Source organism: Rhincodon typus, chromosome 13 (assembly GCF_021869965.1).
Source record: "Rhincodon typus isolate 14 chromosome 13, sRhiTyp1.1, whole genome shotgun sequence".
NCBI lineage: Eukaryota > Metazoa > Chordata > Chondrichthyes > Orectolobiformes > Rhincodontidae > Rhincodon > Rhincodon typus.
The window spans coordinates 49,917,023-49,932,626 of NC_063344.1; the positions used below are offsets into that span (position 1 = coordinate 49,917,023).

A 15,604-nucleotide genomic window follows, 5' to 3' on the forward strand; every position below is an offset into this window, starting at 1 on the left:
AAGGGTCTCGACCCGAAACGTCAACTTTCCTGCTCCTCTGATGCTGCCTGGCCTACTGTGCTCCTCCAGCTCCACGCTGTGTTACGTATGCTTTTTTGTTTTTCATCTCATCGACAATAATAAACTCAATAGACACTTGAACAGGAGAAACTTTTTGACAGCAAAATAACAGTGCTAGTTGAGAAGAGAATGAAATTACAGTAGCCACATGGTGCATATAGTGGCCATATACTACATTACATATTATGCATTGCATTGATGATTCACTGGTTGATTGTGGAATGTTCTTTAAAGTACAAAGCCTGGTAATTCATAGGTTTAATCTTTTTCATCCACCATTCTACATTTTTGTCATTTTTGTTTATGCCTTGAAATATTTTATTTGATTTAGTTTTATTGAAGTACATCAAGATTACCATTTTGATTGTGTTCTTGATGTGGGATCTGAAAGTTTATTTTTAAATGTGAATTACTGTGAGTGCAAATATGCTATGACATTTTAAATTTAAATGTTGTGGGTTGTGTGGCATGAGATGTTAGTGAATGCATTGCTCAAATCTGAAGCATGCTAGATTAATGACTATTCCTATTGAATATTTATTCCCGTTGAATGCAAATTAATAGTCACGGATCTCTTTGAAATTATATCGTCAGTTCTCATTATTTATTTCAAACAGTGAGAAGGCCCGAATCTAAATTATCAATTTAAAGTAATAAATGACTTCAAGATCTTTAGAATAATATTTTAAACTAAAACCCCTCTTTTTCATTTGGCTTTTGTGAAGCTAGTGCCCATCTATGTGACAACACAATAAAATCAGCACTGCAGTGCTTAATTAATTTTCAAAGCATACTTTATATGCTTCTGTTAAATCATAACAATTACTGAGTTACATGATTAATTTTTAAATGAATTTTAAGCAGGAGTATCTGACCAGTTTTAAGAATTTGCATGATTTAAATTATGCTAGTTTTTCAGAACTGTTGCATTGTGGTGTGTGTCTGAAAAGTAGCCCAGGCTCCTTGTTTTTTAAAAAGCCTGCACTTTCATTCTCACATTCACATTTACATATCAATATGACAAAGTCTTTGAAGAGAGTGTGAAGCTAGAACGTAGCTACACTGCAAATGGAGCCTGTTTTTCTTTCCTCCTTTTTGTACCTAAAACTTTCTCGCTTTTCTTTCCTGAAGGTGATATTCATTCTGAATTTAGTTTCTTGGCCATTAGACATCTGCATGGTTATTCTGTGTGCAAGTCTAGACAGTTCATGTTGGGAGGCTGTTCAGCTTTGGGATTAATTGTTTATATTGATACTGTCCTTACAAAAATGTTGACAGATGTAAGTTTCTAGGACGATTCTGGTCAAAAGGAAACATTTTCCCCCTTTTGCTAGGTGACTGGCACCGAGATCAATTGTAGCATTTGAACCAAACACACATTGCTGGAGATATTCAGGTCTAGCAAGATCTGTGCAGAGAGAAACAGAGGTAACGTTTCAAATCCAGTATGATTCTTGTTCTTCTGAAGAAGAAGAGTCATACTGGATTTGAAACATTAACTCTATTTCTCTCACAACAGAAACTATTAGTCCTGCTGAGTTTTTTTTCTGGAGTGCAGGTTCATAGCTCCTTGAAAGTAGAGTCACAGGTAGACAGGGTAGTGAAGAAGGTGTTTGGTACACTTGCCTTTCTTGGTCAGTGCATTGACTATGAGTTGGGAGGCCTTGTTGCAGCTGTACAGGACATTGGTTAGGCCACTTTTGTAATATTGTGTTTAATTCGTGTCTCCTTCCTATACGAATGATGTTGTTAAACTTGAAAGGGTTCAGAAAAGATTTACAAGGATATTGCCAGGGTTGGAGGGTTTCATTTATGGGGAGAGGTTGAATAGGCTGGGGCTATTTTCTCTGGACTGTTGGAGGATGAGGGGTGACCTTATAGAGGTTTATCAAATCATGAGAGGCATTAATAGAGTGAACAGTCAAGGTCTTTTTCCCAGGGTAGGAGAGTCCAAAGCTAGAGGTCATATATTTAAGGTGAGAGGGGAAAGATTTAGAGGGGAAAGGTTTAAAATGAATCTAAGGGGCAACATTTTCACGCAGAGGGTGGTGAGTGTATGGAATGAAATGCCAGAGGAGGTAGTGGAGGCTGGTACAATTACATTTAAAGGGCATCTGGATAGGTATATAAATAGGAAAGGTTTAGAGGGATATGGGCCAACTGCTGGCAAATGGAACTAGATTAATTTAGGATAGCTGATCGGCATAGATGATTTGGACCGAAGGGTAGTTTCCAAGTTGTACATCTCAATGATTCTATGACTCTGTGTTTGGTTCAGGTTTCCAGCATCCACATTATTTTGGTCTATATATATGTATATATATATGAACTGCTGTGCAGTTGGTTTGCCACAGACTTGGAGTTAAACCTGAGATATCTGGTTTAGTATTACCACCAGTTTGTGTATTTACTGACTAAACCACAGGAGAAGTGTAGACAAATGTACTTTTATCTATCTGTACATTCCAATTGCATTTTTTCCATTCCAGGCAGGCAGTGGGCCTATCAGTCATGTACAGAATTTGGCTATTATCAGTCAACTGAATCATCACTGCAGCCTTTTACTGGCTTTCCTCTCAGGTAAATTGATTTCTAGGTAATTTGTTGCTCAGAGTTTGTTTCAATTGATAATTTCCTGTCTAATGAGGAACATCAACACAATTATCCTGAGCTAAAGTACATTTAAAATATGACAAGGTCCACAGGAATGTAAGAATCACTTGTAAAATCTGACTTTCTTTGTGACAAATTTACAAAGCAGTAGCAGCAAATCATACTGCATCAGCAATAATAATCTTCACACTTCTCAAGCAAAGTAACAAGCCATATCACCGTCAAAAACATGCCCTGTGGATGGCACAACTGGAGAAGAAATAACCAAACTCTAAATGTGAAACAATTCATTTACTCTACAAGTAGTCGTGTGCATAAGCATAGTTTTACTAAGGAATGCATGTCTTCAAGCCAGCAGAGAAACTGCAAGCTATGACAATATTGTTTTATTCATTCAAGGAATATGGGTTTCACTGGCTAAGGCTCCATTTATTGCCCATCCCTAATTGTTCTGGAAAAGGTGGTGGTGAGCTGCCTCTTGAACCATCTGGTGTAGCTACACCCACAGTACTTTTAAGGATAGAGTTCTAGTCTTCTAGGACTCGGTGAAAATGGAAGATTCTGATATAGCTCCAAGTCAGGAGAGTGGCATTGGAGTGAACTTGCAGGTGGTGGAGTTCCCATGCATTTGCACAATTCTAGATGGTAGTGGCCATGGCTTTTGAAGGTGTTGTCTGTTGATCCTTGCTGAGTTTTTGCAGTGCTTCTTGTAGATTGTACATACTGCTGTCACTGTCACCAGTGGTGGAGGAACTGTATCAGCATCATCACCTTTTATGGTCTAAGGAAAAATCAATTAACAAAGGACTCAAAAGTAAAGCATAAATGTTGCTGAAAAGTCAAAGGAAATTTGCAGCCATAAATTGAATACTCAAAACAAAATTGTGTCAACAAAAATTGTAGCAGTTAAGATGACAATGGCATTGTACATACCATGCTGAAAGAAAGAGTAGGCAAGGGATTCTACTGTTCAGACAATCCTAATTCTCCTTGCTCTTGCATTTAAAAACAAGATTAGCACATAAAAGCTGGGTACAGCATATATCATGAGCTGGATCTTGAGACTTTAAGGAAATCACTCCATACAAGAAGATGACGATTACAATATTTTGAATGAATAATTTGGGTGGTATGTGGCTTCAGAAACTGGGAGAGAGGCAACACTGACTTTTTATTTTCTTTGTGTCATATTATTGATAAGCTCTATTGTTTGCACAGTATATTGCATTAATGTATCCATAGACAGTGTACAGCTAAGTCAGTACATTGCAGTATTTGAGCAGGTGTGTGTTTATGTAAAGGTAGCATCTGTTCCCTTCACAGACAAAGCATCATGAACTACGCCTGAAGAGTTCTGCAGTTCTGTGTACAAACCATCATCATCACCATCACTTGGAACAAGCATCAGCACAATTATACGCACTTTGGAAAAATGACAAAGAAGCGCATGTGAGGTACCAACAGTGTAAAGGTAATAGTGGCACTGGTTAATGATGGGCCAACTGGTGCACAGCTGTGATCCAGCTTGCTAGATTGATACACATGCATGAATACACATTTATATGGATACACATCTTTTTTGAGCTGGCTTTCAAAAAAAAAGCTGTTCTAACATCAATGTTATATTGAGGAGTCATTTGCCTCTTTACAAATGGATTTTTAAAGCATAATGGATTGTCTGAAGGAGCCAACATCAATATATGCATAGCCATTTACCAGGAGGAAGTCATGGAGCAAGAATTATAGTGTATTCTGGTGCTGACAACACGGAAACACCATTGGCATCAGCTATAGGAACTCCATTTTTTTTAAGCACATAAAAGGTATCATTTGAATTACATTTTATAATAGAAATTATTACTGGCTGAAAATAACTTGGAGAATGGTTGGTGACAACCACAAGAGAATCAAAAAAACTCAATTTTCTACACACTTGTACAGCAATGAAGAAATGATCTGACTTCTTGATATTTCTTTAAATTGATTTGTGGCACGTGGGCATCACTGGCTGGCCAGCATTATTGCCCATTCCTATTTGCCTTTGAGATGGAGGTGGTGAACTGTCTTCTGAAACTGCTGCAGTGCATGTGCTGTACGCAGACTCACAATGCTATATAGGAGGGAATTCCAGGATTGTGACTCAGCGACAATGAAGGAGCGGTGATATATTTACATGCCAGAGTGGATGGAGTACTGCAGAAGTGGACAGTTCACAAATATATATCTGTAATATCTTTAGTGGCCTTTATATATCTCTGATTATTGACAATAACATCAGTTCAGGTCAATACCTGTACCTCAACCAGCATGGCTAAAACAGATTTGGTCATTTATCTCACTGCTGTTAGTAGGAGTTTGCTCTACACAAACTGCTGTCTCGTTCTTAAATTGCATCAGTGACAGTACCTCAAAAGCACGTCATTGACTGTAAAGCACATTGAGGCATCCTGAGATTATGAAAGGCACTACATAAATGCAATTCAGTCTTTAGAATCCCTCTTCATCCTATTGATATCAGAAAAGTTGTGTTGAAGCCACGGTAAATGCATATTGAGCACAGTGGGCTAAATGGCCTGGGAGGGGATTATTGATATGCTTGGCCCAAGGTAATGCTGGCAGCTCACGACCTTTGTGTTGCCTGTCCATCTTAATTGTGATGTGCAGTCTACTGGTAAATGTACTGCTCAGCAGGCGACCCAGATTGCCTAATATGAGATTCAGCTAGCTGTACTTCTTAAAGTCAGCCTTCAACTCTTAAAAGAGCGATGCATTCAGACTGCAACAGCTGAGGAAATTCTATCCAAACACATTTTAGAGAAGGACTAATGCTATCAATGAAGCTATAGAGTCCTGGGTCTCTGGTGCAGACCCAGAGTGCAGGGGTTGGAACGGAGGGGAGACATCACCTTTACACTAGTAGCCAGGAGGCTCCCCAGGGGGAATGAATTGGGAGCAGCTCACCATGGAGGTCAATTCAAGCAATCCTACCCTGATGACCCGGTGCAATGCTGCAACATTTCCTATGGCCTCACACATGTAGTTAACGTCAGTGAAAGTATCTTGTGCCATCTCCCAGCCAGCACACCACCAACCTCACGCACAGCTCAATGCACCACATCCCAGCATCAGTTACCAACCATACATAAGATTCAGACCTGCCATCCTGCCATCAGATACTTACCAGTGCTGCCAGACTCTCACCTGCGCCTCTCAGATTCCACATGCTGCCAGCTATTCAACCCTGACGCATACATCTTAGAAATATTGTGCAACACTCTCACTGATTCTCTTCCCTCACCCTTGCAAGGCTAAGTCATACAAGAGGAGGCAGCATTGAAGAACTAAGGGCCGATTAAAATGCCAGCATCTTCTGAGTCCTTGGAGGAGATGGTCCTATGAATTATTAGGCCAGCAGAAGAGGCCCTTGCAAATGACACCACCAAGGTGATGACATTTGCCTGCCTTAATGATGCTTCTCAAACCCCACTTCACATTGCTCTCACTTTTATGATTCATGAATCAATCATCAAAGCCTGTTTCACCCAGTAACCATCCAATGGTTTGTCATGGTGACTCAAATGCAGTTAACATAATAGTCTGCTGCAGAATGAAGGCATTGACCTGCATGATTCTCTGTGTATGGTCACACATCAGTTGGACATCCAGGGAGTGGAATCCCATTCTGTTCTGGTACATCTTGAAGTTGACATTGAGTGCCCACAAAGTGACATGCGTGCAGTCAATGGAACTCCGTTTTATGGAAATGCCGTCCAGTATGGCAAGCTACACACGCTCTCCACTTGCTTCTCTGTGGCAAGGGAATGTGAGTGTAGTCAGCTCTCTTGGAATACAGAGCATTATATGACAGTGATCAGGAAAATCAAAGATGTTGCAAATATTGCCAGCTGCAGCCTGAAAGGAGCCTGATGTCTAAAGGTTCATGGCCCTAGGTCATATCCAGAGGCTGGTAATGCCATCTTGCCTTGCTGTGTGAATGTCGCTGTGATTGCATCAGGCAGCAAATTTCCCGGTAAGGAAATCCTTATTGAAGCAAGAACATCTGACTCAGTGTTCCTTGCTAAGGTCACAATAAGATAAATGTTCCCAGAACACTCTGTACAGATATGACCTCCAGCTAGGGATCCACTCCTCCTATCCAGCAGCTTATCCTGTTCTGTGCATTTGTGTTTACTCTTTTTGTCATGTTGTAATAAAACAATTGCAAACTACTACACCCATGACTGGGTGTAAATGATTCGTTTGGGTTCCTTGAAGTGAAGCCAAAATATTTCAGCACATGCTACTGCACCCCCCTGTAGAAATTAGCAACTTTAAAGAATTGTAAGAACCATACAATACTTTTCACAATCGCAACAACAGCCAGTATAAATCAACCAGCAACAAATCTTTAAATACCTGACACTTCCTTTAAAGATTGCTGGTTGGTTTGAGAGGATATGAATGCAAGCTCAGCTTTAAGACAGCATTCTGTTGAGATCCAAAATGGCAAAACTGCCAGTAAATGATTGAGGTCAAAATTTGCTGACTCTGCATAGCTGTGGTGGTTACTCCTGCACACATGGTAATGTCTTTGCCAAAGTGATATCTGGCATTGTTCACATCGTAGGTATGCACATATGTTACAAAGCAGTAGAAATATATGTAGTATCAAAATTATTATTGATTGATTTAGTACAATAGGCAACTTTACAAATGCATGTTAGTTTATTCTCTTTTATTACAGGTACAAACTTCAGCAATGTGTAGATTTATTTGGCCCAGAATTTAATGACTCTGTGGTTGCTGATGCTGTGGAACACACCAATGAAAACTATGGAGGTACGAACATCAAAGGGAGTCGGATAGTTTTCCCTAATGGTTCAATGGATCCCTGGCACATACTGGGAATTACCAAACAGCAAAAAGCTATTTACATTCAAGGTAATGAAACTGTAGATATGAAATATATTGACCTAGCGTTTTCGTTAGTTTGCACTATGTTTTAGCAGCAAAAACAGCCAAACAAATGCAAAAGATTACAAATGTTCAGATGTGAGTTGCAATCAGAGTAAATCAAGTTTTCTTGACATTTAGCACTGGTTTAAAAATCATTTTGCTGAACTCGAGCCCCATCCACACAGCTGGCAATGTCTCCAGAACAAAATCACAAGAATGATTAGTTTCAGCTCACACAACCCATTGTGGTCTATTAAATAAGTTCTTCAAATTGAGCCCATTTTCTTAGGTGCACATTAGTAGGAATATTCTAAATATTTTTAGATACTAAAAAGTATTTAATTTACAATGAAACTGACAAGTAAATGGTTCAATACATCTTTTCATAACATTTAAAATTAGGTTACTCACAGATAGTGAAAATGACACCCAACTAAAAATGGGATAAATTCAACATGTTAATCGAACTCCTCTGGTTTCCACTATTAAAAACATCAATCTATAGTTTTAATATAGAGAAAAAATGATGACGTTGTTAAATTTGCCAATTACATAGATCTTTGGAATATTTTATTTTTGATCAGACAAATAGGTTGTAGTGGAAATTTGAACTGAAACCTAACCAGTCCAATTTCATGTGCAATATATGTCCAAAATGGAAACCATCCCATTTATGAAACCAGGGACCATTTAGTAGTAGACAGATTGTAACAATAATTGTGAGTACATGGAGGAGATGCTAGCTCTTATATTCTGGTGTTTTCCATCAACTGGGATTCCGTAAGACTGTCCTGTCCCTTATTTTGCTCCTTTCTCATATCATTAATTTTTCCACTCTCTAATCAACAGTTCTGCACATTAGTGAGGGAGTATTTAGTGAGTATTAGTGAAGCTGTATGTGACGTATTTCATTTGGAAAGACGTCCTACCTCACTAAGGCCCATTGTCAAATAAATGTAAACAATCACAAGGCACTCTCCTAGGAGTGCCTTGGGCCAACATTCAACTCTAAACCAATTCTTAAAATAGATGACCTAGTAATTCATTTCATTGCTGTTTGTGAGAATTGGCAGCTGCATTTCCTAAATTGTAATGGTGGGCAGAATTTTACAGACCCCTCTGGTAAGTGTGCTGGAAGGGGACAAAAAATTACTTGGGTGGCCTTTCCTCACACCCTGTCTAAAATTTTACAGCGACTGTATGAGGTGTAGTGCAGTCTGCTTGTCCTTAGCCCAATTGAAGACCTTACATGGATAATATTGGCTATTTAAGAGCTGCTTTTCACCCTGTTTTTTTTATATAGTCATGGGAGGAGTCCATTGAGAAATTTTATCAGGCATTGATACATTTCCCAATAAATGAGACTGCTGCGATTTCGGTTGAGGAGAGGGGGTGCACCTCCATAACTGGCTCCTTTCCCAATGCCCCAGCTTCTAAAATTTGCAAGCCCCCACACTGCTGCCATCCTTCGGTGTTGTCTCCCCCACTTGGATATGCATGACAATCAGCAGTCTTCTTTCCCCACCTATTCAGATCGTTGAGGTTCTGGCTTTTAGACCCATGTACACTCAGCAATAGGCACCACACAAGTTAGTTCTGTTAAGATGACAGAACTGTTGGCCAGTTAATTTGGCAGAAACGTCTCTGAGGTGGGACTTCCTGATAAGTGAGGGATGAAATGCTATTCTCATTAAATGATCTTCTATGGAGAGTTAAATGACTGTGGGACAGACGAATCAGCAGGAACACATTTCCTGCTAACTTTTCAGGTGGTGGGATCGGAAATCCTGCAATTGGAAAATTTTGCTCAGTGATCATACTTCATTGGTTACAACATGTTTTGGGTTACCTTCAGGTGTGATTTATGTGCAAGAATTTTTTTCCTATGTTTATTTTGCTATAGATTCTATCATACATTCATAAATCTCTTTCAGATTGCAGAACCTTAGTATACATACTCTCATCAGCTGTCAGAGTATTAATGCCTTTGGTCATTTTCAGTTAGGCAATGCTTGAGATTTTCAATGGCTGATAACATTCCTAATACGTGCCTGTACTTTTTTGAATGTGATACATTTATGTATGTACTTTTCATCACAGTATTGAGAAGTTACTAAACCCAGAGCACACTTTGCCAACTCATCTAACAATGTAGAAATTTTCCAAATAACTGCTGTGAAGCACTAGCTGCGAAGTTCACCATTTTCCATTGATGTACTTAGCCTTACACCCAGGATAAGCATAAAGCAAGGGCAGTCATGCAGATGAGGCTGTGGAAGATGTATTATAAACACCATAAATATCATTTTAGAAATATATTTTAATCAATATAACCAAACCAGAAAGGTTCACTTGACCAAGATTTCAAGTTCTAAGTCTTTTACCTGCACAAATAAACTAAAACTAACAATGACTAATCACTAAAATGAAAGCAAAATACGGGAAAGCTGAAATGAAAGCAGAAAGTGCTGGAGAAACTGAGTTAATATTTTGAGTCCAATATATTGTTAACCTTGTTTATTTCTGTCTCCATAGATACTGCCAAACATGTTGACTTTCTCCAGCACTTTATGGTTTGATTATATTGACTAAAATGATTTCATAAGGCAATATAACTCTAAACCACAGAAAAGTTTCCCCATGTGACTTTTAAATCACCTAAGATGCCCTCTGCATGGTTATACTTTACTCTGTCTTTGAAGTGACACTTCATTGTCCAGAAACCAGTCCAAACCTATTCTCAGCACCTGACGGCTTGCTTCATTTTTCCTTTTCTACTTGAGTAGCCTGTAACCCTTTCACCTTCCAACTTAAAGGTTACCCTGGAAATCCCTCCCTCTAGAAAAAGCTAGGTGAATCTTTCAGTCTCATTTAAATACTCAAGAACTTAGTCTGTGCAATTTGAACACAAGCTCCCACTTAATATTCTGTGTGATGAACAATAGATACTGGCTGCCTCCATCTCTTTTAGAACTATTAAACAATATCAAAATGGTGCTATAAGTTGTTGCTTTTGTGTTTAAAGAACCTTAAGCCATTACTTAAATGTAGAACAACATATTAAGGTTATCTGCATGAATTTCCACTGTGTTCTTTCATCAACTATTTATTGAATTCTCCAAGGATTAAGAGTCGATTCTTGTTACCACTAATCCATTTTCAAGGCACTAAATTTTCTTATTCTCTGCTAAATGAATACTTTACAAACTCTTTGGTTGATGAATGATTATGTACAATCACCAAATAAGATGATTAACTACTGAAGATTAAATACTGGACAGCAACATCATTCATAACAAATTGTTTGAAGTTTTACCTTTCAACAGAACATATCTATTTCTTATTAAAAGTGGGAATGAACAAGCAATTATTGTTCCCAGATAGTTTCCTTATTAGCCAAGAATGCTTTTGTTTTATCCATGAATTATAAGTACATAAACTATGCTGATTAATACTCCTGTTGAAGGAATGACATCTATTTTAAAAGATTTAGGTATGCAATGAAAATCTGTAATGGTGATTTTCATTTCTGTTATTATGTGTCCACTGAAATGTGATTTCTTATTTTATAAATCTTAATCTGTTATTTATTCTTAATCAATATAAAATGGTTGCTGGTAATCCTCAACTTGCAAACATGAAATGCCATTTGACAGCTATTCAGCACTTGACTGTTGTTAGTGTGTTCAACTTAATAATTTTTGACATGACTAAATAGGTCAAATCGATTATTGCCCTATATTCATTTCTTTGCAATATACACAGCACTATCACAGTAGTTGGTTATATCTTCAATTAGTCTGCCTTTTTTTTGAAGAAAGTAGATTATTTCAAGACTTGACAACGTGCCAGCATTCACTTACAAATTTTAACAGTACCTGAAGGAGAATACCAACCATTTACTTCCAGTCATGTCAGGCAACATCTGAGTAGATTACTATTCGAACTCAATTGGCATTGATATCTTGGAGTGTCGGTGATCGCAGTGTCAGAGAGGACAGTCCTTTTCCAGTCAACTGCCATAAGAAGCCCCACGTCAATGCTATGTCTTGGGTGGAAATGAACACCCAGCAGGATCAAAGAAGGCGTGAGACAACAAGGTGTAGCGCTGGATGAACACAGCAGGCCAAGCAGCATCATAGGAGCAGAAAGGCTGACATTTCGGGCCTAGACCCTTCTTCAGAAATGGGGGAGGGGAAGGGGATTCTGAAATAAATTGGGAGAGGGGGGAGGCGGATAGAAGATGGATAGAGGAGAAGATAGGTGGAGAGGAGACAGACAGGTCAAAGAGGCGGGGATGGGGCCAGTAAAGGTGAGTGTAGGTGGGGAGGTAGGGAGGAGATAGGTCAGTCCAGGGAGGACGGACAGGTCCAGGGGGCGGGATGAGGTTAGTAGGTAAGAGATGGAGGTGGGGCTTGAGGTGGGAGGAGGGGATAGGTGGGAGGAAGGGCAGGTTAGGGAGGCGGGGACGAGCTGGGCTGGTTTTGGGATGCAGTAGGCGGAGGGGAGTTTTTGAAGCTTGTGAAGTCCACATTGATACCATTGGGCTGCAGGGTTCCCAAGCGGAATATGAGGTGCTGTTCCTGCAACCTTCGGGTGGCATCAAAAGAAGGCGTAGGGCCATGATCTTGTCTCTGCCACCTCACACTCACAGGACCACTCTAACTCTACTCTATTAAAGTGCTACCAGTGAGTTATTTCATTAATGCCAACTGACTTGGAATGGTAACATACACACGTCTCCCAAAGGCTCTCAGAATTGTATGCATCAGGACCATTCAACAGCTCTCACCCATCTCAAACAGCTAGCCCTTCTTGCCTTCTGTCTTTCTACTCACTCACTGGGAATACCTCATTACCTTTCCTGCTCGTGTATTATTGCTAACTGCTCTTCCATCCACTTTCATTATTATCAATCCCTCCATTTATCTAATTGCAGCAAAACTTGGCCCATCCTGACCTCTTCAAGGTACCCTGACTGACCTAGCTGCAATCATTGCACTACTTGCCCATGACCTCCAGGACTGACCATAGCCTAATTCCTGAACTGCAAGAACAGATTTCCAAACTCTGGTAGCACCAAGTGTAATGCAATCAGACGAGCCCCTTGATTGACTGTGGCTGTAATGTGTCTCCTTTTGCACATTAAGAACTGCTTTCCCTTAGCTTTCACACATCACCAATTACATGCAGTGTGTTTGCCATGTGAACAGTTGGCACATGCTCTAAGTATGACATTGACGTAGCATGGTGCTGCACAACAACATGGCCACCCATGACCAATAGATTAACTTGTTCAATGCATACTGCCTGCATCTCACTTAGTGCTAAAAAAAACAATACAAGCTACAGAGATGGCAGCCTGTAACTGAGCACTTAAAGACCTTGTTCACTAAGAAACCAACATAAAGCACAGAAGGAGTGCAGTCTGAGAGACAATCCTAAAGTCAGTGAGTTTGTGCTAAGAAAGCAATGAGGAATGTACACAGGTTGACAGCCTCCAGTAAATGGTAATGTAAGTGAACTCTAAGAAAGCAAGGTGAGGCCATGAATTGCGTCATGTGCAGGTACAGAGATGCATGAGGGGGCCTGCACACTAAGCAACTGAGCAGCAGCATGCAGTTCAAAGGCAGCCATGAGCTCCAGGGTATAGTGTTGAAGGCTGGAATGGTGTCTGAGTTGTTCTGAGAGCAGGCATGATAATGTGGTGAAGCTGGTGGTTTGCTGATGCCAACTTGCATGCATGAATGGTTAAGAGAATGGTGGCCAAACAGCCTACAGGAATGTTGTGATAAAGAAGCAGTTGGACGATGGCCAGAACAAGCATTCAGCAAGCTGTGGCCACCAGGTATCTGCTTGATTTAAATGTCAAGAATTTGTGCTGTCTAGTTAGATTTGACTCAATTTATTGTTGTCATGCACTAAGATACAGTGAAAAGTTTTGTTCTGCATGCTATCCAGACAAATCATACCTTACATAAGTACATCAGGGTAATAGAACAGAATGTAGAATATAGTGTTACAGCTACAGTGAAGGTGCAGAGAACGATCTATTATTGTTTTATTCATTCATGGGATGTGGACATCACTGGCCAGCATTTATTGCCTGTCCCTAGCTGTCTTTGAGAATGTGGTGGTGGGCTGCCTTCTCAAACTGCATTTGATGCAGGTACACACAGTGCTGTTAGGGAGAGAGGTCCAGGATTTTGAAGGAACGGTGATGTATTTCGAAGTCAGGATGCTGTGTGGCTAGGAGGGCCACTTGCAGGTGGTAGTGTTCCCTTGTACCTTGCTATCTTTTTAGATGGTTGTGGTCATGGGTTTGGAAGGCACAGTCTAAGGAACCTTGGTGAATTTCTGCAATGCATTTTGCAAATGGTACGCACTGCTGCTACTGAGTGTCAGTGGTGGACAGAGTAAATATATGGAAAAAGGTAGTCACCACTCAATGGCAACATTCTCAATTCACCATTTATGGCCTGAGGGGTAAGTCCAGAAAATTTACCGTTGATCAATCTTTTTCATTTGTCCATAGTTTATCAAATTTGTTGTCAGCACTCATGCCACACCAGGGAGGGGAATAATCTGCCTAATGTTTCTGTTGAAGCTGATACCAAAGTCTGATAGTATGTCAATATCGAGTAGTAGTCATGACAATGGATCAGATCCCCAAAATACTGTAGACATTCTTAAACTTCAATTTTAAAATGTGTTTTATTAGAAAAAAAAGGACTGCTCCAGACAAAGAAGGAGAATAGATGTAAATTCAGTCACTATCTGGCAACATCCTGTTTGGAATGGATAGAATGTTAGGGAACCTTTCAACTAAGAGAGAAGAGATATCGCCAGAGCTGACTGCCTTCCCTCTCTCAGCAGAAAACCACCTCTTGCAGGCATTTTACTTTCCATGAATATACAAAATAAGGAGTAAAAATCAACTGCCATCCAGATCTGTATGTGCTACTGGGGAAGGAAATCCGTCATTCTTACCTGTTGGCCTGCACGTGACTCCAGGTCTAGAGCGTTTGACTCTGAACTGTCCTCAGAAATGATGAAATAAGCCATTCAATTCAAGGGCAATTAGGGATGAGCAATATCTCCTATCTCATGAAAGGACAAAGAAAAATATGTTCAAAGAAATGATTAGTTGAAGAGCATGAAAGAAAATGTTTTTGATTTTGTTTTTTTTAAAATCCTAAGGACTGATTTGATGTACCTAACAAAATACCTGTAAGGTATAAATTGCACATTGTACAACTTATAAAAATGATCAGTTGTTGGTGAATTCAATCAGGCAGTTGGTGGCTGTTTTACAATTAGCTAGTTATCATTAATTTTAACAAAGATCATTGACATTACACTAAGGAGTCTATATGTGTATGCAGGATATACTTGGCATGTTCTTAAAAGCAATAAATATAAGTGAGGGTTTTATGAAAAAACAGTGCACATAAGCCAGTTTTAACAGGGTTTTCATTTTTGAATGTTTTCCTTTATTACCCAGGTACAGCCCATTGTGCGGACATGTATCCGGAAAAACAAACTGATGTACCAGAACTCACTAAAGCAAGAGAAGAAATTTTTCAACGACTCAAAACCTGGATTAACGGATGAAGTCTTTTATCTATGTGAGAATGAAACTTATTAAAAGGATTCAGAACTTCAGGAATTAGCTGTATTTTTTTCCTTGATAGTATAAAACATCAAGAACAAATCCGAGTTACATTTTTCTCTCCAAAATTTGTTAATGCAATGTCTTTCTGTATAAACTGTATTATTACTGGTAATCATATATTAAAATGCTTTTCGCAATATATCTTCTAACCATATTGATTTATGGTTTAGTCAGAAGAATAAGTGTTAACCTATACTTGCAGAATTCTACAAGTAAAGAAACTCAACATTTCAAATTGTAAGCGTGTGCTATTGTACTATTGTACATTTTTTACAATTGAGTATTTTGCGTTTAAGGAAT

At 39.3% G+C, this 15,604-nt stretch overlaps 1 protein-coding gene across 1 annotated transcript in view; it reads left to right on the forward strand.

Annotated features, from left to right (window-relative positions):
* prss16 (serine protease 16) overlaps positions 1-15,332 on the forward strand; it is a 40,229-nt gene extending 24,897 nt beyond the window's left edge. The window contains 3 exon segments of the mRNA XM_048604729.1: positions 2,415-2,640; positions 7,418-7,614; positions 15,134-15,332. Coding sequence (XP_048460686.1) covers positions 2,415-2,640; positions 7,418-7,614; positions 15,134-15,243 — 533 coding nt within the window. The 3' untranslated portion in view covers positions 15,244-15,332.
* Positions 15,333-15,604: the final 272 nt, after the last annotated feature.